Here is a 25,390-nt window from a genome sequence, read left to right as displayed (position 1 = left end):
AAAGGTAGAGATTATATTGACATTATAGGTTTGTCCCCAGATTTAACTCATTGCCAGCTGCCTGGATAGCTATGGATATTTTTTCCTGCACTTTTCACACCCAGATATGAAAGCACAGTAATATAATACAGCATCGTAAACAGCACTGTACTGTAGGGAGCTATAATCTTTACAAGCCTCCGTGAAACACTGAAGAGGGATCAATTCAAAGAGATAAACACACATCAGCATGGTTACTATTTTAAAGAGCTACGGGGCATTTGTGACACAACCTTTAAATGTCATAGATTTCTCCTCTCTTTTGGGGCACATGTCGAACATGTTGCTGATTGCATCACATAGATGACATGGAAGCTGCTAAATTTACTAACTTGGCCTCAATAAGAGTTTCCATGGGAACTAGTCAGACTACTTGTGATGATGAGGATGTTCGCTCATGGTCAAGGCTGGGACCTATCTCAGCCCTGTGAGTGAATACTATTGATATGCTTTTCTGCAAAAATGTACTCACAGTTAACAAAGAATCTCCCAGCCAGACAGCTACCAATTATCTCCATGTTTGTGTTGTTTGCTTTTGTTCAGTTTGGCTCCTTTATTGCAAAAATCACCTTCAATATTTTAGACTCTTCTTTACCCTTCAGTTTGTCACTCAAATAAGCCATTTTTTTTGCTAAATGAGTTAAATAGATATTCTGCAGTAATATTAAATGAAGCTCTCATAGACAAGTTTAATGAGACTATATGTTATGACTCCGCTACCTCTATGATTTCTGCAAATATGATTTCTATATAACTACAACATGGTAAAATAACAGCAGTAACTGCCGTAGCTAAAGCAGCAAGACTTCAGATGATTCAGATTTGCCAAAACAAATAAAGCTGCCAGTAAACAAATATGCTGCTGAGTAAAAGCACAGAGGTGTAAATGGTTTTAACTTTGATATTCAGACATGCCAGATGGTACAATATCGAAAGCTTGTCAAGTCAATTTTATTTATATATCCCAGTATCCCCTGATCACAAATGTTTCTTCAAGGGAGAAATGCATGAGCTCAAGAGAGCTTTTCATACTTGTTTCCCCATTTCATTCCAGAGACACTTCAGACCAACTTCATATTTAGCTCCAATTAGATACACCAACATAATGCGATATGACCCAATGCAATTCTGAATATCCCCACTGTTAAAACCTCCTGATCTATTTCCACCCAGACCATTAACGCTGACACAGCTTTAGACCCAAATACAGATATATCTGTGAAATACACAGCTAAAGATAGAAACTTTGCGTTTTCAGTGTTTTACCCGCCTCGTTTCTTTGTCAGGTGGTCGCCTACCATTTCTGTCAGGCTGACAATACCTACACCTGCCTGGTGCCGGAGTTTGTGCATAGTGTCGCCGCCCTGTTGGCCAGAGCGCCGCAGCTCGCCCCGTACAGGGAGCTGCTGGTACAAGAGCCCCAGCTACAAAATACACTCAGCCTGCGATCCTGCGTTCAAGACCCCATCGCTGCCTTCCGAAAGGGTATCCTAGAACCAATAGCCAGCCTGCGCAAGGGTAATGAAGTCTACACACACACACACACACACACACACACACACACACACACACACACACACACATTAAGACAAATGTTATATTTAAAATATCATAATATATTCTGTTTTAAGGTGGGAAACTCCCTTCACAAAGCAATTAGGGAGCCTACTGCCATCTCCTGTGTGAAATGTCCTATTAATGACTTCATGATTGGCCCAAGGATTATTTTCCCTCGTTAAGGTCAATGATTTGAAAGAGTGTTGAGTGTGAAACAGATGTTAGGTCATTTACATAGGGAAATGATGAGTGTTGTTTTTGCCCTGGTGAATCATCAGCATCCCACTGGATTTCAAGGTCACAAAATACTCAGGAAAGGCGGTGATTGTTACGGCCATATTAGTCACCTCAGTTTCTCATGATTTAGTCAAAACTAGATTGATGTGTTATTACGGCTGGGCCCTCCACAGTCTGAGCAGAGGAGTGTTTTGTCTACTCCATCACTATTAAGTAGGTTAGAAAAAAATGGAGAACCCTTGTGCCTGAGTGTATGAGTCGTCGCAGGCTCAGGGATGCATTGACAGTTTATATTATGTGAAACATGATGGATATGTCCTGTTTTAAGTTAATAAAAAACAAGGGCCTCTGGCCTCTTTTAGCTGAATACAATCAATATCAGCTGTTGATGCTTTTCTCAACATATCCTGTGCTGGAAAACATTTTTTTCTCATGAAAAGATTTGGATTAAACTACCAAACCATCTGTTATTGTTTCCTCATTTTGTGCTTCTTGCCTCTGAGGCTAATTTAATATAGCTGGTCTTTTAATGTGCTTCAACCTCTGTTTTTCTTTATCCTTTGTTTTTTTCAGAGCGCAGGCTACCTGAAGAAGAAGACTACATCATATTAGTTGACAGTCTTAATGAGGCAGAATTCCATAAACCGGACTATGGGGACACCATCGCCACTTTCATTACCAAAATAATCTCCAAATTCCCTCTCTGGCTTAAATTGGTGGTCACAGTTAGGACGGGCCTGGTGGTGAGTAAGATTATAACTATTATTACACCTGTCTCAAAGGTTTGGGTCAGCCAAATTACACTTAACCTGTTTTCTTACTACACACTTCTCGCCTCCGGCCCAACAACATTGGTCACTAAAGTGGTGTGTGTGGTTCAACTCACATTAAAATAACAACACGTCAAACAGCATTGTCTTCCCGTGCCTGGTTTGAAATAAAAACTAAACAAGCAAGGTTAACTGCCGACTATAAAACTGGCTGTAGATGTGACGGTGTGTGTGTGTGTGAAGGTGAAGAAGAAGAAGACGAAGAAGACAAATATGTTAATGATAGCAAGAGGACGTCTATTAATTTGAATTCAAACCGCTCACCCAGCGCATAAGTCACACATTTTGGCAATTTAAGAATTAACAATGCAACGACAAATTCACTTTTATAATTGTGGTCACCAAACACAGTTTACTGTTGCAGTTCTGTGTTTGGCCTTTTCATTTAAGGGTCTCAAAGGCTTAAATAAAACACATCAACTAGAAAATAACAAACAGGAGAAGCAAAATACACAGAAATCATACAAGGCCTTCTTAACAAAAACCCAAGGTTTAACAGACGTGCCAAGGTCCGTTAAAGGCAGCAGCAGCAAGAGACAAGAGGACCAGAACACAGGATCTGGAAGAAGATGTCCAGCTCCACTGATTGGTGAATTAGATTCAGGTGTGGGTAATCAGAGAGAGCACCTGCCTTATGAGCACTGGACACTTGAGTGTGTCGTGTGTGAAATCTCACAACCCGGACAAACAGAACTATATAGCTACTAGATACCACTAGAATTAAGTAAAGTGAGAGAAAAAAAGGAATTTTAGTGGCTGAACCAACGCTTTAAGTTTCCCCTTTATTAACTTGCAATACCCAAATCATAGAGGTATTCTCAATGCGCTTTTCTTTTGCCTGAGCTCACTTTAAATTATTGTACTTTTACTGCCATGGTATAGACATTGCTGCTTTTGGCATCGTCAATCTCTTTAGTCTGATGTATTTTCTCAATCCGGTTGGTAATCCCACAAAACACCGACGCATCTGTCCAATGCCAAAGCCAGGCCTCCAAATGCTGCATGGATTACGCCCTGAATGGATGGTAATACTACTAGTAGTCTGCTGGGAGTCTGGAGCTTGACAGCCAGCCAGCCGGTTATATAATTTGATTAGTGTTGGGGAATACACAAAACACATTTGGGGTCATTTGCTTTATGATACATTTGAAGTCGGGAAGCATTAAAGACCAACATTTAAAGATGAAGAGTGCAGCTTTTATCCCAACATCCACAACATTGCCTGGGCTGAATATTTGATGACTGTAGTGTTGGTTTGGGTGTTTGCAGTGGTCATACATTTAAAAAGGTTGTAAAGCTAGTTCTTCAAAAAAGATTTTAGCACACTATCGTCAACTTTAATCAAATCAAATGTAATTACCCAACAAAACAAAATTGTGGTGAGTAAAATGCTGAGTGGCAACTAACAAAAAAGTTAAGGGCAAACCTCGCTGACAGTATCCCCGATTCCTGATTGGATCATCATTTTCTCATCCCCTTTTTTTCCAATAGCTCTTGTGGAATAGCAACCAGGATATTTCACAAGTGGGTAAGAAAGAGTTAAGTGGAGTGTAGTCCACGACTACAGGTCAATTACTTGTCGTCAAACCAAAATGTCATTCTTCGTTAATGAGGAACTGAGCAGCAATGACATGGATTTTCATAGCTGGTTTTGTCCGGTGTGGAGCAGTTGAGGATGGCAAGAGAGGAGATGAAATGTGACTCTGAGAGATGCCTGTGAGCAATGTTGGAGCTTGAGTCATTGTCACACTATTTACTGTACTGTATCCCATGGCTCTGCGTGAGTCAGAGGCAACAGCATCTGAGGATTGGGTCCTGGTTTTAGTGCTTTTTAATTCCTCTTTAGTTAATGCTTCAAAGACATGCAGCCTACTATTCTACTACGATTCCTATATTCATACTATATATCGAGGCGTTTTGTGCCTGTGTGTGGTTTCTGTTTTAACCAGAAAGCGCCCATAATTAATCTTTTTCCTTCTCCTGCAGGAAATCACAACTCTCCTTCCCTTCTCTGGCATCTCTCTGGACATCTTACCAGACAGCAGCGATCTTGGAGCTGACCTAAGTGACTACATCCATCACCGGGTGAGCAGCAGCACCCAGGTCGCCGCCAATGTCACCACGCCGACAGGATCGGCTCCTGATCAGCTGCTTCTCAGCAAGTTCAGCAGCCACCTGTCAACACGGAGCAACGGCTCCATCCTCTACCTTCAGCTGAACCTGGATCTGTTTCACAAGGGACACCTGACTCTGAAAGGAGGAAACTACCTGGTGGTGCCTGTGTCCCTGTCAGAGGTCAGATATGTCGAGCAGTGATTCCCAGCATGCAAGGCGTATTTGTATCAAACTTTGGTTATTGTTGTTGAAAAGTAATACATTGTTGAACCACAGACATGGAGTAATGTGTGTTTCATTGAGTTGAGTTTCATTTCACTTACTATGTAAACTACAAGGTTGAGTCTTCCAGAGCTAAAATGACATTTTACCTGAAGCATATACTCCCCCATCCTCCTCCTCATCCTCTTCCTCACTTGGTCAAGTTCACAGTCTAACACTTGTCAGTCATCCCTGTGAGCTGTTTGCCGTGAAATGGCATCTCGCCTGAGGCTAAAGCAATCAATGTCCATGATATTCCCTCACACAAGGTACACATGTGACAGACATTGTTCAGACTTGTTTTTCTCAACAACAAAAAAACAAGAAACGTTTAGTCACACGCTATTCAGATCAATAAAAGAAGAAAATTACTGAATTAAAGAATCCAAGCGCCAAAAATAGTCCACAATGACTACAGTAATTGACAGGCACATTTTAAAAAGGCATAATCTTCAGCGTAAAATAGGACAGCAGATGAGCATGTCTTATTAGACACACAAAGGCTTAGAAATGGGAAGATTTAATGATTGGATAATGGATGTGAAAAAACATGCATAAAGGTGTTCTAAAGATGTGTCGGCCCAGGTAGTAGGCAGTTACAGTTAAATATGACAGTTTGATAGGATAATAACATTGAAGAAATTAGTTTTTTTTAGAATGAACTATTTAAGCTAGCAAAGATTAACTATCCCAATTCACCAGACTGATTATGACGTGTCAGGAATGCTTGCACCAATGATTTTCAACAAGACGTGTATACTGCAAATTCAGCTCTTGAATTGAATTTTGTTGTATGTTGTTATGACTTCTATTATGGCCTACGAGATCAACTCAAATCGTGGTGGCATATTGGAAGCACATATCCTGCATAGCTTAATCAGACTGGATATTGTCAGATTGTACCAGGCAACCATGACCGCCCACGCACATCATTAACCTTATGACTCTCTTTTAGGTGTACCTGCTGATGTGTCGCGTGAGCTTTCCAGATAAAGAAGCCTTTGAACGGGTGCTTCCGGTGCTAAATGTGGCACTGGCGTCGCTGCACCCACTGACTGATGAACAAATGTTCAGGGCGCTGAATGCAGGCAGTGTGAGGGGGGAGCTGGAGTGGAAGGACTTCCAGCTGAGATTAGACAGCCTGGCTGGATTCATGGTAAGACTTCACAGAAGGGCAGATAATGATTCAAGATTTAATTTCAAGGGTTTGAATGTTGTGTTGCGTTTTGCTCTGAAGTACAGAGTTTGTTCATTTTAAGATATATTTCTGTATCATTTGTGTTTGTAGGTGAGACGCAGGGATGGCACACGGATGCTGTGCCATCCCTCCTTCAGAGAGTGGCTGGTTTGGAGAGCAGATGGAGAAAGCAGTGACTTTCTCTGTGATCCAAGGTGAGACTTGTGAGACTTAGAGACTTAGATTCATCAGAATGACTTAACCTTTATAGCGCCAAGCACCCCAAGCCCAGCAGCGCCCACAGCGGCGCCCATTATCAGACGAGGAAATGATAAAATAAATCAAGTGCCGGAACCACAACGTTGATTAACTTCATTTGAATCGCTGAAATAAAGTAAAGCCTTGTGGGAAGAGATCTATCCTAACAGAAAAAAAAAAATCAAATTTACCGTTCATTTTATGCTGTGGCGGGCCGTGGAATCGGTACCTGCGCCAGCTGTGATCGCGGTGTGCGGGTGCGCCACGATCAGCTGGCGCACCCCACAACCCACATTTGAACATTTTTGAAAAAAAAAAAATATAAAATAACTTATTTGGGGTTCATATGCCGACTTGAACAGACCTCGAAGGGCTCTTCCCCCGTAGGTGGGGACTCGGGCCAAAAAGCCGCATTAACTTTAAGCTAGTTGAGACTACGCCAAAAAAAAGTGTATAAATTTTTGCCAAAAATAAATAAATCCTCTATGTCTACAGAAGTGGCCACGCTCTCCTGGCCTTCATGTTCTCCAGACAGGAGGGAAAGTTGAACCGGCAGCAGACTATGGAACTGGGACACCACATCCTCAAGGCTCACATATTCAAGGTAACAGGAACTGTGATGCTGTGTATATAACTCGTTATGCAGTTCATGAATGGAACTGACTGTACTTCAACCCGTCAGAATCACATTAATTCCCAAAGGATTCACACAAACAAGATCCTGCACTTTACTGAGTGGTATTGCACAGAGGCACACTAAGACACAGGCAAATAAGAGTGAACCCCTGTTCCTACCACCCACACGCATTAGCACTGCTCAGATCCCTAAAACCCCCATGGCACAGCGAATATTGTTGTGTTTGCATGCATTGCTTGCACTCTGTGCATACTGCTTTACTCCTGGGACACAATTCAAATTCTGCACCACAGATCTCATCTGAGCAAGCTTAATCTCTCTCTCTCGCTCCGTCTCTATCTGTGCCTCTTTCACACACTCACAGGGCATGAGTAAGAAGACAGGTGTGTCCTCCAGCGTTCTTCAGGCAATATGGGTGAACTGCAGCACAGACAGTCTGTCCGCTGCACTGGCCTCACTGAGGAACCTATACACACCTAACATCAAGGTGACATACGTGTGCTCAGAGTACTCATACACCCAAATATATCATATATACCGAGATGCACTATTCATTTTTTTTTTTTATCCATCCTGCAGGTAAGTCGTCTGTTGATGCTGGGTGGAGCTAGCGTGACATGGTGTACAGAGGTGGTAGGACATGCCCCCATTCTGGCCGTCCACGCACACCTGGGGCATGTGGAGATGGTAGCCCTGCTGCTAGAAATGGGTGCTCCCATAGATGGGACCACTGACAGCGGCATGACGCCCCTCTGTCTGGCAACCGCCGCGGGACACGTCGACATCGTGAGCCTGCTCGGCAAGAAAGGGGCCAAGGTCAGTGTCACGGGCAAAGAGGAGGAGACACTACTAATGTGGGTTTGGAGGGCGTGACCGGCACGATTACCATGGATAAATAAGATTTAAATCTGTGACAGAATATGTCTCTCAGTTCCTTTACACTGGTGGTATCCTGAACCACTGTCCTGGTTTTAGAGCCACCGCAGTTGCAGGATCTATTCTGGGAGGCAGATGACATAAACACGCCTGATCTAGGCCAGCGTACCGGCAAGGGCCAGTGTTGTAAGTCCTTCTGTGTTCGCCTTTATGCCAGGTGGGCCATGCTGATAAGAGTAGCCAGTGTGCGCTGGTCCATGCTGCGCTAAAGGGCCATGGTGAAATCATCAACATCTTGCTGGGCCAAGATTGGGGAGCAGAGATCCCCACTGACCCACAGCAGCACCACAGCAATGAGACTGGGACTGGGAAAGCACAAGCAGCACAGCAGGCGCTTACAGCCGCAGCTAGTGTGGGACACACACAGGTATGTGTCGGATCACGGTCCTCGCGACCAAACACTCGGCTGAAACTCATTTTTTATGGAGTGCATGGTGGCTGTCCTTGTTTGACGTAGAGGGTTTATTAGATGCGCTTTGTTGTGGTCAAGGTCTGTGAGTACTTTGGTTTTCTTTCCGCACAGCAAGCCAGTAATACAGAGGACTGTTAAATTGTGTTTTTCTGCAGGTGGTGAAGAGCTTGCTGGACTTGAAAGATGAACAGCTGGCAGTGCAGATGGATGCTCACGACTCTCTCTGGGGAGAAACGGGTGCATTTCTCCTATCAGTCAGATAAATGTAGCTTTCTCGCGTCTTTCTGTCCATCAGTGAGGATCTGGAGACATGCTAGAGGGTGCTTTAGGGTTGCATTTTAGGCACAGGCTAGCATTCTGTGCAATGAATAAATATGAAACAGCTAACTTGCCTTGATATGGCAACAGTGAGCACTTTGAATGGAGCTGGAGGATCTCAGCTTGCTTTTTTCAGTATTGTGATTTTAGTATCTGGTTGATATACAAAATATGACTCAATTGTAAATACTTTTTTTTTGGGGGGGGGGGTTATTGGTTGAAATGGAGCATCACATTTATCACACAGAATATCTTGTCCTGCCACATTTTTAGCATCTAAAAAGCCGCTTTTATTCAATTGTAATACTTTTACCTCTATCACAGATGCGATAGTGCAGCATGCGGAATTCTGTTAGGTTCATTTCCTGAAAGCTTGTCTGATGAAGCCTGCATCTTTGACTACAGCACCATTAGAGTATAATTATGTTACACACTCCTCTCCAATGCTGAGATATAGAAAGTGAGAGCATGAAATGGCCTCTGAAACACTCACGTTTGCATGTGACAGGGCGTTGTTTTAGGTTTCTGTTTAGTGTTAGCATCCTTTGATTACAGACCATGTGCACAGATAAGGTCTGTGCACATGGTCTGATTACGTAACCACGGATGTGCACGTCTTCAGGGATGACAATCACTGAGGACTGTGGTGCATACAGTGTATGTTTTTAATGTTCTCTTTAATAAGGAATATACTATTTGCTGGTTCAGTTTGCATATTTATGGCAGCGGCTTCACTAACAAAGACAACCAGACATTTTATTTTTTCTTTGTCTCACACAATAACGTATCTTTAAAGGCGGTAATATACAATCGATTTGTTCACTGGAGCATGTGGTCACATGAAACATGGTGTCATTTATCAAGGGTACTTGTAGGTCAGAGAATGGCATCAATACCTCGCTTCTAGCCACAGCTGCTCAATCTTAGCTGAAGGACTCGCATACTAAAAAATACCCACCGTTTATCAAAGTAGCACTGTCTGCTTAAGGAGGGGCCAAGTTATCTAGTGTGTAGAGTTATGGTTAGAGGCGTTTGCTTTTGTTGTTTAAGAGGAGGAACAAGAAAGAGTGTGCAGCTGTCTTTGAGCAATTTTGATCTCTCGTACTTGTGACTGTAGATTTGTATCAAAACAGGACGTACAACACCTGTGTTAGAATCCAACACATTATGGAAATAGCTAACTCTGTTTCTCTCTCTCTCTCTTTATGTCTCTCATCTCTGCTTCTATCTCTCTGTAAAATGTGTCAATTGCATATTCATCTCCGCCTCGTTGTCTCATCTCTATGCCGACCCTCTGTCAGTGCTGAGCGCGGCAGCGGGAAGAGGGAGGACGGAGGTGTGCGCGTTCCTCCTGGAGCGGGGGGCAGGGCCGGAGATACCCAACCGCAGGGGGATGGCCCCGCTGCTTAGTGCCACCAAACACGGGCACACACAGGTGAGGAGGGGTCAGGTCACTGGCATGTACGCAAGTAAATCAGTTCGGCCATTTTCTTCCACCCCGTAACACTGCTTTCCGTCCTGCTCCAGGTTGTAGAGTTGCTACTGAAGCAAGATGCAGACATCAACGTCAATGAGAAGCAGGGTCGCACTGCACTGATGCTGGCGGCCTCCGAGGGCCACGTGAGCACTGCTGAACTCCTGCTGTCAAAGGGTGAGCGACCCCACGGTCGAAACTCAAATAATATATTTGACTTAATGTATATGAACTGAAGGACAATGTTGGCTTTGTCTGTGGCCCCAGGTGCCTCTCTGTCCTCTGCTGATCAGGAGGGGCTCACTGCACTTAGCTGGGCTTGTCTGAAGGGCCAGCGAGCTGTGATGCAGCTCCTAGCAGAGGCGGGCGCAGACCTGAACCATCCAGACAGACAGGGAAGGACTCCTCTGGACCTCGCTGCCCTCAACGGGGATGCAGACACGGTGGGTTTCATGTTTTAGATGACGTTGTGTTGATAATTGGGAGTCTGTCTTCATTTGATATACTTGTATTTACAATTTTTAGACTTTGGTGAAGAAGTATCTACCTGACAATGTGTTGCAAAGCATAAAAGGTGTTAAAAGATTATTCGGAATACATAAATGGTCCACACGTACAAAAACATAACTATTTTAGACAAATTAAATCAATCATAATTAGTTCAATTATGATGATAATCCTTTCCCCTGCAACACAGGATGTCAATTTGCAATCACAGTTCATGTGGAGTTAAAAAAACTAATTTCCAACTGAGCATTTTGATTCACTCATTCATGTAATCTATCGATCAGCAGGAGTAATCAAAACTATCTGACAATCAAAAGTATCTTTCATAATCATCAGGGTATAGAGTTGCAGGCCGTTTTGTTGCTAATGCGTGCTGCATAATGACTGTAATTAACCAAATTATTGAAATGCCAAACAATTCTTTTATTGCTAGAATCTTATTTGAATAAACTGTTGAAATAAATGCTGGTATCGTTCTTTGCACGGCCAGGTGCATTGCCTGGTGGAAAACGGAGCGGTGCTGGAGAGAGGCGACAACAACGGTACCAGAGGTTCAGACCGGACGACTGGCTGCCAGAACCCGGCTCTGGTGGCCTCGCTGCTTAAGAAAGGATCCAAGATGGGTACACCCACCATGCTTACCGTAACAGCCCGACTAAGCCCAACCCTCCAGCAATTTTATAGTCAAAACAAAACGGTCCAGAAATCATTTATTTTACGACACAATTACGCAGGTCCTTTAACTGCACTACGTCCTCTAACCTGAGCATAACACTGAATCAACACTTCTCTGGCCAAACTTAATGTATTTCTATTTCTATCTGACTTTTACCAATCAATGAAGACCCTGAAGATTTGTATGATGTGCAATATTTTAACGCCTGCACGCTCTGCATTTATGCCGCATTATAACTTCTCTCACCCCCTTTTCCACCTTTTTGGCCATCTCCGGTAACTCTCCTTCATCAACCAAAAGGCTACAAAACGGCTCCCCATGATCGATCAGGTACATGATTGATGCAAGACACAAAGTAAAAGAGACCAGGCGAGACAGATAATAGAAAGATGCATGTGTCCCCCTCCACCAGGTCACGCTACGTGGGCTATGGCTTCCTCCAAACCAGACATTCTCCTCATCCTGCTGCAGAAGCTGATGGAGGAGGGGAACATGCTCTACAAGGTATATGTTGGGGAATGTTGTCGACAGCGTGTTGGTGAAGACGAGACAAACCCCGCAGCCTTTTATTTGAATAGACTTCAAACGAGGTGTTTTGTGGATTGTTTGTCAGAAAAGGTTTTCTTTTCTCCCCCTCTTCCCGTGTGTTTCTCAGAAGGGACGGATGAAGGAGGCAGGCCAGCGTTATCAGTATGCCCTGAGGAAGCTACCGCGTGAGGGGCAAGGAGAGGAGCTAAAAGGGCTCAAAGACCTGCGGGTCTCCCTCTATCTAAACCTTTCCCGCTGCCGCAGGAAAACCAACGTAAGGCCCTACAGCTGTAACAAACTGCTCATGAGCTGCTTAACACCGGCAGGTTTATCAGAAGCTGAAGGGATGGCAGGAGGGCTGGCAAGGCAAGCTAGACGGTTCCTTAAGATATCATTTATTTGTATCAACATTAAAAGACAATGTCAGCACCGATATAGCTCACTGTAAAAATATCCCCACTTTTCAGCTCTGATTTCAAGTCTCCCCGGTAAACAGAACGGCGCGTAGGACCTGGAAGCAGGTGGTGACATAATGACTAACTGCGTGCTGTTAGTCCGGAGATAGATGTGTGTGGCCTGCAGCCAGGTTGGGAACCCACCCTGGTGATGACAGACGTCCTAACAGACTGTGTAAAAATGCCATCCTTAGGGTCACTGTGGCCGATGAATAATGGAGCAGATAATGTGATGTGATAAGGTCACCCGTCCTGGCACACCAGCGAGCGCACTCTTTTTCTCCGTTATTTACAGTGGATGTGCGAGTGGGTATGCTAAATCCTCATATTATATCAGAATGCAGATAGTAAGGGTCCAGCGGAGAGACTACATGATACTATCATTAAATATTCAGCAGCAATGTTCACAAATCCCACATTCAAGGCTGCCATTTTGACCTCACTCCCAAGGACAGAATCGCAATGGGCTCGTGTCATTAAATATTCACCTGAGAGTGATGATGAGAGCAGTAACGAGCCGGCAGAAAAACAAGCAGCTCTCTGTCTGTTTCTCTTTCCACTCCTGGTCAATAAAAATAATTGCAGGCAGACTTCTGTTTCATTAAAACGAGCTTCGATCTTCAGAACCGTGTTCAGAAGATGCAAACACACACTCATCTCTATTGGAATGGCCTCAGATTACTTCTGCAAAACAAACAGGTATTAAAAACACAGCTGATCATACTGTGGTCTTTGTTTGATACCGGGCTGCCTCGAATACTTGAATTGAAATTAAAATACTAAATGCACTTTTTATATCGGAAAACACAGGATTTTGGGATAGCTGAGGAGTTTGCGACAAAAGCCCTGGAACTCAAACCCAGGTCTTATGAAGCGTATTACGCCAGAGCCCGCGCCAAGAGGAGTAGCAGGTACAACCACATTGAATATGATATTATTTCAAACAGTATCATTTTGCGCAACGGAAAGTCATTCTTGCGAGAATCAGCAATTCCCTGTAAATTAAAGTTCCTTTGTTCATTTTCTCTGTCCTCCCCAGGCAGTTTGCTGCAGCGCTGGCAGACCTCCACGAAGCAGCACGACTCTCCCCGTCCAACCGGGAGATCCGGCGCCTGCTGGTTCGGGTGGAGGAGGAATGCAAACATCATCAGAAGGCATCCAGCAACAACATGGCACAGGGTTACAACAGGGACCCCCACACCCACCACTATCAGGCCACAGAGGAGGAGGCAGACGTTTATTCGCAGGGAAGTCTCGAGAGGCAAGTCCCCGCGGAGCAGACTGATGAGGAGAAGGAGGAAGAGCGAGAGGACGGCGAGGAGGCGAGCCTGCAGTGTGGCAAAAGTCCAGAATTTTGGCCCATGAATCCGTACGCTCCAAACAGGACTCTCCCCGGAGGTGCGGCCTTTGGTTTAGCCGACCAGTCGCCATGTTTCCCTCAAGAGGAATATGGGCAGAACCAACTTTTTGTGGACTTGCCCGAGCAGGTTCCCGCGATCAACCGGCAGACCCAGAACCAGGGACACGGCAGAACTCATCACCACTGCCACTCCCTCCAGTCGGGGAGCAGAGTTGGAGGCAGGCCTCTCTCTCTGTGCGGCCCCTCCAGCCCTCTGCCAGGCAGACATATCTCCACCTCCCTGAGGCCTACGCCGCTGCTCGGTATCGACATCGGCCATGGATTAACCAACGAACACTGTGGCCACAGTCCCACTGAGCTGTATCACCCTATGTCCCCTAACAGCTCCTCCCCACCTGGGCTTCTCCAGATGTACCAGCCACGCTCCTCCAGCTTCTCCAGGGGTTCTGACAGACTCTCCACCCACTCTGTTGCTCTGGATGGCCTGGCTCTTGCTCTGGGCTCTGGTATGGAGGTCAGGAGGGAATGTGGAGGAGGAGGAGGAGGGACAGCAGGCTCAAGGGGCTCCAGCTCCAGTCAGGCCTCCAGTGGGAACCTGTCAGACGGCGGCAGGCAGCAAGTGCCGGACGCCCCGTGCCCCATCAAGAGCAGCGGTAGCTTCAAGACAAAGCCGGAGATAAAGCCCCGGCCTTTCATGGGAGTAATGGACAAATCGGTGCGAGTCCAAGGCCAGCAGACCTCTGGCCTGGGCCGGCAGGGAGGGGGGCTGGAGAGTTTCAGTATGTCAGTAATGGAGTTTCAGGGGTTGAACAGTGAGTTCAAACGCGCTTCATTCCAGGAGCAGCTCTCTGGAAGCCAGGCAAACAACCAGCAGCAAGATCGGGAGTTTGGAGAGCGGCTCCACCAGCGAGAGGCCAGAGGCAGCACAGCGTCCTCCCAGCTACGCTTCCCCGACGGGAGGCACAGACAGGCGAGCTTAACGAGAGACAACCCCGCTCTGCATATGGCTCCCATCAAACCCAAGCGCTCATTTATAGAGTCCAATGTCTGATTATTAAAGTACAGATACAGGCTGTTTTCAACAAACTATGTCCCAAATAAGGTAGCAAGGGAGACACTTTGAGAACAGCTCCCTTCCCTGAGCCTGTTTTGTAGAGTTATGCTGCTGCACTGCATTTACAATCTAGAACCAGTGTTCAACTCAGGCTACTATGCTTTTGCTTACATGTCTACAGCTACACTAGTGTATTCAAGAAAACCAGACATACCTTAAGTAGGGACTTAAAAAAAGTAGTATATTGTCTCAACTTTTAATTTATTATAACAAATATAAAAGTCAGAGAAAGCTTTGTGCACGAATATATACAAACATATATTTAAAAAAAATCATGCTTGCAGGATAGTTAGTTGCAGGATATGACCATTTCTATCGTTAAGTGTCTTTTAAAAAACATTTATATTTGTACGGTCTACAGTATATTTGCAGATTATATATTTCCCTGTAAGTGGTTATCTGTCAGCATTACAGGCTTCAAAAGAAATTACTTTGTGTGCTTGAGATTCTTTTTCTTAGTACATTTGATAAAAAAAAGCGAGCTGTACAGTTGGAAAGTTCTTGTCATAATCTAATATTGAAATGATTGCTTCAAGATTCACAGTATGTTATTTATTTTTGCATAGCAGAGAGCATATTCATATGAAGTGTTTATTGGTTTATTTGGATACAGACAGAGACACAGAGAGAGAGAAAGAGAGAGAGAGAGCATTTACTCAAGCAACAGTCGAGGATAGAAAACCTTTAGAGACTTTGTACACAGCTGTATGTCCATAGTTGTCATATACCCTTTTCAGAGTCATCAATGGATTACAAAATGTTACCACATTATTATTGTGGTAAAATAAAATATCAATGGAGGACTACATTTTTACATCGACTTCTTTCACAGTATAATCCATCAAATGCTGCCTAGGCTTCAGAGTGTGTATGGATGGGTAAAAGCTTTACGGTACAACCTAACTGATCTAAACTGACAATTAATCACGCCGTCAAAATAAACTGCTTGTATAAAAATGTGGACTTTGCAAATTCCCGGAAATATCTTCATTATTGTCATTTACTTCATTAAATGCTGAATGTTAGCTCGCACAGAGAAGTAAACTGTTTCCACAGAGTTTGTACAAGCAAGGTCCTGCAACGACAATCGAAGGAGCACACACACGTAATGCTTTCCTGCAGTTAGTGCAAATAGTGTTGAAGGGAACCACATTACCCATTTATTATTTGGTATTACTGATTCAACTGCAAATTACCGCCTCAGTATGTAGCTCCTATAGTTTTAAGAAACTCACAGGTCATTGTTTTCTGGTTAGTCAATCAAAGAAAAGTAATAATTATTATAAAATACATACAACATTTAAGGCCTCCCATTCAATTTCAATCAGTTTTAATATTAAAGCTATATATTTTTTTAGCTTTGTTTATATCTTTATTGATACATATGTTTATAAAACACAATACATTTCAAGATAAACTCATTTGCTTGTTTAAGGCTAATGAAAATGTTAGTCATGTAAACTTTTCAAATATCAGGAACCTGCTGTTCCGTTTACATTTTGTTTACTCGTTTCTATTTTTATGTGTTTTTCGATACAGAACGCATGTTTTTCTATATTGATTGACAAACCAGAAATCTGGGCATTATCTGACAAGACAAACCACTTTCCCTAATAGTTGATGTTTGGCTTGGGAGCATTGACATATCACTTAATTAAGTGTAAGTGGATATAAACTTGCTTATTAACACATAAACTGAGCATGTAGCCACCTGATGAATCTAATGTTCACTCTGTTAGTTCTGTTTTTGGTCTTTACCATCTCCTGAGGGAAATATCTGGCTCTTAAACCGCCAAATGCTCCTCAGTTTCGTCAAAGACTGAGTAAACCAAAACAGTAAATCTGCAGGCCAAGAATCACCTCAAAACTGTCTGTAAAGCTTTGTCATTATAATCATTTTTACGATAGCTGCTTTAAAGTTGCGTTCTTCAGATGGCCAAACGGAGCACTCCCCGGGGATGCTCATATCGCTCTTTAGCTACTTAATGAAATGTTGTGGCCATTAAAACGTAATAAACTGAAAGTACATTTAGAGTTCTTGCTACAATTCTGCTCCCCAGTGGTTTAAAATGGCAGCTTTACAAATGAATGTAAACAAGGAAGCTCCCCCAGTGAGCAGATGCCTCATTTGGAACCAAATCATTTGCACCCATACCTGGAATGGCTGTGCTTTCTGTCTACTTTAGGGAAATAATTGGGACGCTAGTTGTTGGTCTTCCAGCGGCCAATGGCCATCTTCAAGGTGTGATTAGGGGTGAGCAGAGTCGTCAGTAAGGGCAGGTTGGTCATGGGGCTGGAGCGGTTCTTAGTGTTGATCCAGGCATCGATGGCCTCCCTTTCATACGAGTATCCATCTGGTGGCAAATGTCAGCAATGTATTTAAATTACTCAAGCAAAAAGCTTAGAGTCTCGTAAGTTGACTCTGTGGCTTCATTATATGTAAACGATGTCTGATCCTCGCTTACCGGCAGCAATGACTGGTTCCCTCATCAGCTCTCTGGTGATTGGACACAAGAACTCATCAGGAATACCTGAACACACTGAATCACTCTTTAGCTGCTCCACCTTCCTCAGGACTTTACTGCGCAGGCCTACGGACTCTACACACACACACGCACACACACACACACGAGAGAGAATAAGGATATGAGCCAGAAGAGAAAACAGACCGATCCAGACTGCGTGTGTGCTCTCATTAAAGCTGGAGCCTCAGGAGGAAGAAGCCGAATTGACCCAAACACCAACACAAACAATAACATCAATATCAAGGTTTTGAGCATTTGTTCTTGCGCTGAACACTTTTCACTCTCGGGTGGCAAAATGTGAGCGTGGGTGAGAGAGAGAACACGGTGGCAGCATATCATGTCTGCCGACTGCCCGTCCAATTAAAAGTTAAACACCAAGCAGCCACTCAAGCGCATTTCAGCTTGAACATTGCTGTGTCGGTAACAGTGTGTTGCAGAAAACAGAAACATTTATTAAAATGTTTTAAATAACGATCTCCTGAAATCAAAAAGCTGCACTCCATCTGAAGACGAAGCACTTTGTAGACTCCCTGATAATCTTACTGGTACGCTTTGTTTCGTTTTGTGATGCTGCCGGTTGAGAAGAAAAGCACACTTATTGATTTCGATCCCACCTTTGAACAATATGCCTGTTTCTCTGTCTTTCGCTGCAGTCGATAACAATGTTGCTTCTCAATGCTGTACTCCACGTAAGTTCTGCTAAGAAGGTGGGATTCATGCAACGTGACTAAAAACTGAACAATGTGAACGCAAGCTGTCGCAGCACTGGAGCTGTGTAAACTGCGGAGTGATTGGCAGTCACTGTGGGATGAAAATGACGGCATCGAAATACAACAAACATTTGCTGACAACTACATGACGAATACTGGCCTAGCTGGTAGACTGACATCAACAGCATAGCACTCAAAATGTCGGCAAAAAAAGGCCAGATAAAGTCTGATAAGATAAAATGTCCTCATTTCAGACGTCTTTGGAAAATACCAAGAAGCCCGAACGATATTGGGTGTAAATCCACTTCATACCTTATGAGGAATAACGTTTTGGGGATTGGGTTATGTAAGTGATGAAATGCTCCAGATTCAAGTCAATACCCATAAGACTGAGTTTATATTCTTACATCGGGGGCAAAAGCGAGCATCAGGACTTTGAGGGAACGAGAGGCTGCTGAAGCGGCATCACACCCGCTGAGCAGTGTGTGATGTTCGTCTTCCTCACCTATGTGCATCTCTGACGCCAGTGTTTCCTTGGTGAGACTGAGCAGCTCCGTCCCATCAATGTTGTTGGCCCTGAATTTGTCCACCAACCCCCCGAGGCCTTCCTCCGCCAGCCATGCAGACACGTCCCCCTCAGACCAATCGCTGACCAGCAGCTTGGATCGACTCGCTGAGCTTCTCTCTGAGAGGAAGAGTCAAAGCGAGACGCTCAGTCCTCGTTCGCTGCAGCGCCTTTTGACAAATGGCCAAATACTCCCCGTGCAGCCCGCTCCTGGAATCCTGCTGACTAATTATTGATTAGGGAGGCCGTGCCGAGCGAGATATAAATAAATGTCTGGCGGCTTCATCAATATTTTTATTGACACAAGATGAAACCAAAAGCTGAAAAAGGAGCTGCTTGTTTATTGCTGACAAAATTGCGAGAGCAAACGTGGACTTTGTACCCACTCGTATACACATGACCATTCCCAAATCTGACAACATTATTGTATTGTTTTGTGCACTTATTGCATGAGGGTGTTTTTTTTTGCACTGATTATAGGCACTATATACAGAAAGGAATATTTTCTCGCTTGCCTTCACTTGATGTCAGATCGGAGCCTTCTAGAACACACACAAAGAAATAAGTGACTGCAAACATGAGCAACGCAATGCAATCTTTCAGCAAATTTGAGACTGTAGCATGATGAAGGAAAAGATTGTGTAAATGAAACTAACCAGGCAACGACTTCCCTCCTTTCCATTGGACACAAGGTTCATTAAAAAGGAGACAGAAAATAGATTACACGACAGAACAAATGTAATCAAATCATCAAAAATATATAGATGTTACTCTATTTGGAGTGATTGTGTGTGTGTGCGTGTGTGTGTGCGTGCGTCTCACCACGGTCAGTGCACCCATCCTCCAGACGCCAGATGTTTACAGTCTTGTCCATAGATCCTGTAGCGATAAGTGGTGAAGTTGGAGAGAAGCAACATGCCGTCACGTATCTGCAACAGTGGACAGCAATCACCTTAATGTTGGTGGTGCTAACAATGAGGTGCAACTTTCCCTGTAAAATGATTGGAAAAAAAAAAGAACTAAAATTGTTTCATAGACATTTATCAATTAAAGAACGATATCTAAAATGGAAGAACTCTGTACATCCTTCTTTGCACTAGTATCAGGTAAAAGGGGAACGGCTTGAGGGGAAACAGAAGGGAAATGTCAAATTTGGAAACATATTATTGAAAGCACATAAAACCTGGAGAAGTTAGTTGCAAGGAGGAACTTTGAAGATATTAGTGATTCTGTGAGCATCCGATCCTCAAAGCCCCAAATCTTGGTCCTGAGCCTCGTAAGGCCCCGCCTGAGCATCTGAGACTGCAGTTGGACTTTTAGAGGGTTAAAAGGCGGTACATTTTAAGGAGATTCAAGAAAGTCAAAGCAGCGTTAATGAGGAAAATCTCTCTGAGACCTGAGCTGGATTGCTCAGAAAATGTTGAGCCACAAAAGCCAGTTGATTTCAATCAACGTCTTTAAGAAAACAAGAATGACAACTTGGAGAAAGGAAAACACGAACCCAACACTGTTATATTATCACTTGGTCTAAACTCAAATGAGCTTCCTGGAGGCATTTTGTCAAGTGTTGTGATTTACTTGGTTTTTGCCATTCATCCACTTTCTCTCAACTTGCTTCATCTACTTCCACTTCAGATGGTGGTTTTCCAAAATGGCTTTCATTTGCCCCACTGAATTGAAGTGAGCTTTTTGCCTTTCATTCACAGGTGGCTGGATGGACTTAAATAGCTGGTAAGTGTGATCATTCAGCTGTGGCTTATGTGTACGTGTAGGGGAAGGGATGCAGCGAGAGCAGACCTACCTTTTTTTAATAAAAGATTATGAATGTATGTTTTGTGACAATGCTGGGTCAAAAGGTGCTGCTCGCTCTACAAGTCAGATATTGTTGTAAACAAGTGGTCAAATGTCGAAATCTGACTTTTACTTCTGATGTTTTGTATCATTAATCAATTTGTGGCATCAATAGCTCATAAACATTTGGAAATATCTCAGTGTATCTTAAAAAGCTAAATCATTCCATACATTGGATTTCCCCCATAAATATCTTTATCAGAAAAAAATGTAGCTTGTGTATGTTTGTTAACACCAGTTGCCAGAAAACTGTGAGTGAAAGACCTCTTTCAGGAGATCTGCACAAACATCAAGTGTGGAAGTGGTGAAGTACACATGTTTAATTTAGTGTTTTACCAAGAAAAAACTAATATAATTTTGATAAAATGTTTTTTTTTCTTTAATATATATATTTTTCATTAAAAAACTAACAATATCTCAATATAACATTTAGTCAAGATATGAAAAATTATATAAGAACATAAAGAACAAAACTAAAACCAAACTATAAACTGTGAAATTAACGTATTTATCTTGGGACTTCATTGGATTTCATGCGTGCTTTCAACGAGAAAATCTAGGACACAAAACTTATCCACATTAACATAAGTGAGTATTTACCTCTCATGCTGGTTCAATGTGTAAAGCAAAACTGCATTCTTCTGCAAAACAATACATAAACATTGTGTTGTGAGTGAAGCCAAATATAACATGCCTGTCGCTACCAAGTAAATAAATATAAATAAGAGGAACTTACAGCATCATAGACTGTCACAGTTTTGTCCACAGACCTGAATGAAAAGAAAACATAACTGTTACTATGTGAGCAATATTTTAAAAATGAATAATAACCATCTGGTTCATCATGTTCAGGTCCACCTTCACTCATTGAGGAATACAGCAGCCTATGTCTCCCTCTGGTGGTTCCACTGTAGTATTGCATTCTTATAGTCGCATCAGTGGTGGTCTGCTTGTAAATCCAGGCAAATAATCTATATTTTACATCAATCTCTTGATCCTAAATAGATCCAGACATGAATGCTGATCTATTCATGATCAATATGTTGAAATGTGTCTGTAAATTAAAGGCCAATCAAATACATTTATTTATATCATTTACTCAACTGCTGACTGTTTCTCATCTTTTAGATTGTTTTATTATATTTGGTTAAAAATGTATTTGATTTTGCACGGGGCCAGACAGAAAATATTGGCTGAAATTAATTTTAAAAAACGGCTCTGGAAAAATGGTTGTCAAAAATGTATTAAGTATAGATAATCTGTATTAAGAGGCTAAAACATCCAAAGTCACCAATACGCTTCGCTAAGCCTCTTAAAGATCCTACCCAGACACGAGCAGCTGCCCGTCTGAGGAGAAGGCACAGGAGAGGACCGGGGCCGCCTGGCCCGTTAACGTGTGGAGGAGCTGCATCTTATAACCTACCAACACACACACACACGCACACAGAGTGGAAAAATACTTCCTAAATGACTCACTAATAACAGAAAGAAAATACAAAGGAGCTGTTGATTAGAAGCATATCAGCACTTAGCCGGGTCACTTTGAAATGAAATGCAGTTGTATTTGAAAGCACCAGTGATTTGTCTTAAAATATTGATGCAGACATATACGCAAAACACTTGTAATTTTGCTCCCTTTTGTTCAACAAGCTACTCACACAAAAGGCTGGTTTTGTTCAAAATGTGTGCACAAATTAAATTAAAAGCTGTGTTCTGTAGCACAATCCAGGTGCCTAAGAGGTGTGGCCTATCAAGATGCTGATTAAACAGCTCACTAGCAAAAAGCAACAAAAGTATATCAGCGTTTAACGTCAGTGACACGAATGAAGGGTTGTGCCTCAGAGGGCTCTACCTCCAGAGGTGAACTTGTTGATGGCCCAGATCTTCAGCAGACTGTCTTGCCCACAGGACGCCAGACGAAACTGCACGACTTGACCACCTAAAAAGGACAAAAACAAACAAATAAAGCTGAGTGATACCAAACAAATCACAGACTATATTAATGTTGTTGTCCCTCACAGTGAAATTAGGCCAAACAGCTGTTCTGGATGTCAATACAACAGTAATGTTCCCTCCTCTACCAGCTTCATCTTCTAGAAAGGGATTTGGTGTAAGAATATGACAGTATGTGCTGTAACTAGGAGATTTTTTTTTTAATGTGAAGGCTGACAGAAATATAGATATCAGTATATGTTGACAGATATGAAAAAGGAAATTGCACCATTCTACAGGCCACTTTTTTAATCATATAATTAGTATAAATATGTTGAATTATTTATAGTTCAAAATATTACTTTACAAAATTAAATATGAATGCATCTCATATTTACTGTTGCTCTCATATTTGATAAAACTTTTCATTATTCAACAGTAAAATATTTTCAATACTGTCAAAAGTTTTGATAATCAGATTTGAGGGATTCTTGACGAAAAATATTGACTTTAGAAGTTTAAAATGGAAATAAAATTGTATTTTATGATTTCTTTACTCTCAAATGCCACCAGAAACAGCTGACTGAGCCGTATGTCACAGAGCAAAAGACAAACACAGCAATGGTTGTCACCGCTGAGGATGCTGGGAGCGAAGGTGCAGCAGGTGACCCCCAGGTCGTGGGCGTTTTTCTCCACGTGGAGCTGGTTCATTTCCAGGTCCCACAGGCGCAGGTCTCCGTAGGTGGAGCCAGTCATGAACACCTGACTGCACGGGCTGAAGGAGCAGGCCACCATTGTCGTGTCGTTCACCGCCCCGGTCCTTTACAAACACAACCGACAGCAGCTGCATCAGCGGGCACATCTTTTATTGCCATGCTCAAGTACAGGTTGCTGGCAGGAAATGACAAATATTATGTTGTGCAACTGCAAACAGTGATGTGAGGAGAGCTGTTTGCAGTGGAGTTTCAGTTCCCTTTGTCAAGAAACGATAGAGACTTGTAACTATGTTGTATATCTGTATGAAGAGGCCTGCAATTACTAATGCATCTGTATTATTATTTAATCTGCTGAATGTTTTTTCCAATGAATCTACCGATTACTAAATCCATAAAATATCAAAACAGTGAATTAGAAAGTCTGAAACCAAAACCACGGAAGCCAAATGTACCTGCGCAGCTGTTTAGAGGGGAAATCCCACAGAGCCAAGGAGCCATCGGATGCTCCAGAAACCAAGTGGGCAGAGTCAGGAGAGAGCGCACAGATCCTCACTTGACTACGACCGGGATGCTCCAGCACGGCCTCGATCTCGCCAGTGTCGGTGGACCAAACCATCGTGGTTGCGTCAGTGGAGCACGAAGCCAGGAACTGTCCGCAGGCGCTGAAGCAGCAGCAGTGGACGCCGTATCCGTGTCCGGACAGCGGCGAGAAGGGCAGCTCGGAGAAGTCGCTTGAGTTGTACATCCTGAGGGTTTTGTCCCCGGAGCACGTTGCCAACAGGTTGCCAGAGAAGGCACACCAGTTGACATCATCGCGATGGTCTTGTAAAGTGCAGATCAGAGTTGTCATTTGTCCAGCTGGTCCTGAAGTTCACAAGGGGGGGGGTGTTAGGAAGGGCCTTTGCAATGATAATGAATGACAAACTAATGTGCACTCCACTTTAATGTTGCATCAGCATCAAATCTACTTGGTACAAACAAATGTTATGGAGTGTGTCACATTTCAGAATCATGTACATATTATATTACATATATTATAACATTGATAAATTAATGTGTACATTGCTTTAATATTGCAGCTAAAGGGCTAGTTTGAACTCCAATAAACACTCATTTAGCCTCTGAATTTAAAGCTAAACATAATACATCATTTAATTGTGAATTATATTTATATTTAGCATGAACTATTAAATCGAGAATATAAAAGTAGTGGTATAAAAAGTACAATGTTCCCTTTTTAAATGTAGTGGAGTCGAAGTATAAAGTAGCAGCAAAGTAAAGTACAACTATCTAGTACATTGCAGTTCTTAAGTACTTGTGACGTTACTTCGTTGCTTTCCAACCTTGTAAACGCCTTTTGAGGAGCCAGGCTGATTCAAATTGAACACAGCAGGAAACAAGGAGCGTGCAAATCGTTACGTTTGTTTTTCAGTCCTGTAAAATGAACATTTGCTTGGCTGTCACACAGACCCCCCCACGGGGACGCCGTCTCTGCTGTGGAAACCGCAGCTAACGTCACACTCTCAAGCTAACTGTGCTGCACGCACTGCTTCCTGTGATAAAGTCTAATTATAAAGTATTATTACAAACTGCGACAGTTAACAGCCCATCGAGCAAACCTACGCGGTTGTTCATCTCACTGACCCGTCAGCTGCGTCCAACAGCAGCTTTACCTTCTCCGTCGTGTCGCCCGGTTCAGTTCGGTGGTGTTTACTTCCTCATTGAACAGCTGACCGTGATGCAATGCGGGTTACGTCACCGCGAAGCCAGGACTGAGTATTTACTGAAGTAGGCTTCATGTACAAGTAAAAGTTCTGAGCTACTTGACTGGAGTATTTCCATGTTCTGCTTATTCTACTAGGACATATTTGACGTCCTCCACTACATGTATTTGGACAAGCCACTGTAGCCACTGTAGTAGTAGTGGTAGTAGTAGTAGTAGTAGTAGTAGTAGTAGTAGTAGTATATGAAGTCCTTTGAGCGGTAAAACATTACAGCAATATACACATTAATGCATGAAAAATCCATATATCCATATATAACGTACATATTCTGAAAAACGCCACACTGTATAATGTGTACTTTTACTTTTGGCAGTTAATGCATAATTTGAGGAAAATATTGTTGTACTTTTACAGAAGTATGTTTTGAATCTACGACGTTTGCTAGTTACTGAGTATTTCTCAGTGGTATTGCTCCT

The 25,390-nt window shown here is 42.9% G+C and overlaps 2 protein-coding genes across 8 annotated transcripts in view; one reads left to right on the top strand and one right to left on the bottom strand.

Moving 5' to 3' along the window:
• The window catches only part of LOC137787102 (protein TANC1-like), a 32,576-nt gene extending 16,658 nt beyond the window's left edge, over window positions 1-15,918 (top strand). For all 3 annotated transcript variants that reach the window (XM_068579360.1, XM_068579378.1, XM_068579369.1), the window contains 19 exons: window positions 1,326-1,557; window positions 2,407-2,576; window positions 4,650-4,958; window positions 5,995-6,195; window positions 6,328-6,431; window positions 6,970-7,078; window positions 7,476-7,598; window positions 7,691-7,927; window positions 8,205-8,414; window positions 8,615-8,696; window positions 10,079-10,212; window positions 10,305-10,428; window positions 10,519-10,694; window positions 11,249-11,381; window positions 11,735-11,764; window positions 11,847-11,938; window positions 12,090-12,236; window positions 13,228-13,328; window positions 13,457-15,918. In XM_068579360.1, the coding sequence (XP_068435461.1) occupies window positions 1,326-1,557; window positions 2,407-2,576; window positions 4,650-4,958; window positions 5,995-6,195; window positions 6,328-6,431; window positions 6,970-7,078; window positions 7,476-7,598; window positions 7,691-7,927; window positions 8,205-8,414; window positions 8,615-8,696; window positions 10,079-10,212; window positions 10,305-10,428; window positions 10,519-10,694; window positions 11,249-11,381; window positions 11,735-11,764; window positions 11,847-11,938; window positions 12,090-12,236; window positions 13,228-13,328; window positions 13,457-14,828 (4,086 nt within the window). In that variant the 3' untranslated portion in view covers window positions 14,829-15,918. The remainder of the gene's footprint in view (window positions 1-1,325; window positions 1,558-2,406; window positions 2,577-4,649; window positions 4,959-5,994; window positions 6,196-6,327; window positions 6,432-6,969; window positions 7,079-7,475; window positions 7,599-7,690; window positions 7,928-8,204; window positions 8,415-8,614; window positions 8,697-10,078; window positions 10,213-10,304; window positions 10,429-10,518; window positions 10,695-11,248; window positions 11,382-11,734; window positions 11,765-11,846; window positions 11,939-12,089; window positions 12,237-13,227; window positions 13,329-13,456) is intronic.
• wdsub1 (WD repeat, sterile alpha motif and U-box domain containing 1) lies at window positions 15,097-24,920 on the bottom strand. Of its 5 annotated transcripts, none has more exons than XM_068579391.1 (13): window positions 24,864-24,920; window positions 23,643-24,054; window positions 23,107-23,294; window positions 22,395-22,481; window positions 21,868-21,961; window positions 21,279-21,312; window positions 21,143-21,183; window positions 19,514-19,620; window positions 19,348-19,365; window positions 19,207-19,233; window positions 18,632-18,811; window positions 17,357-17,491; window positions 15,097-17,245 (listed from the first exon to the last, which is right to left on the bottom strand). In XM_068579391.1, the coding sequence occupies exons 2-13, from the start codon at window positions 24,038-24,040 to the stop codon at window positions 17,094-17,096; spliced, it is 1,461 nt and encodes a 486-aa protein (XP_068435492.1). In that variant the 5' UTR covers window positions 24,041-24,054; window positions 24,864-24,920; the 3' UTR covers window positions 15,097-17,093. The 5 variants fall into 5 exon arrangements, with proteins under 5 accessions (XP_068435492.1, XP_068435516.1, XP_068435508.1 ...); XM_068579415.1 differs by having other exon boundaries at window positions 19,207-19,230; XM_068579407.1 differs by having other exon boundaries at window positions 24,835-24,911.
• Between the last annotated feature and the right edge of the window lie 470 nt (window positions 24,921-25,390).

This window comes from Clinocottus analis, unplaced genomic scaffold, assembly GCF_023055335.1.
Source record: "Clinocottus analis isolate CAN_PGR_092001 unplaced genomic scaffold, fCliAna1.0.p SCAF_1, whole genome shotgun sequence".
NCBI lineage: Eukaryota > Metazoa > Chordata > Actinopteri > Perciformes > Cottidae > Clinocottus > Clinocottus analis.
The sequence above is the reverse complement of the archived record's forward strand: the minus strand, read 5'-3'. Positions and strand labels throughout refer to the sequence as shown.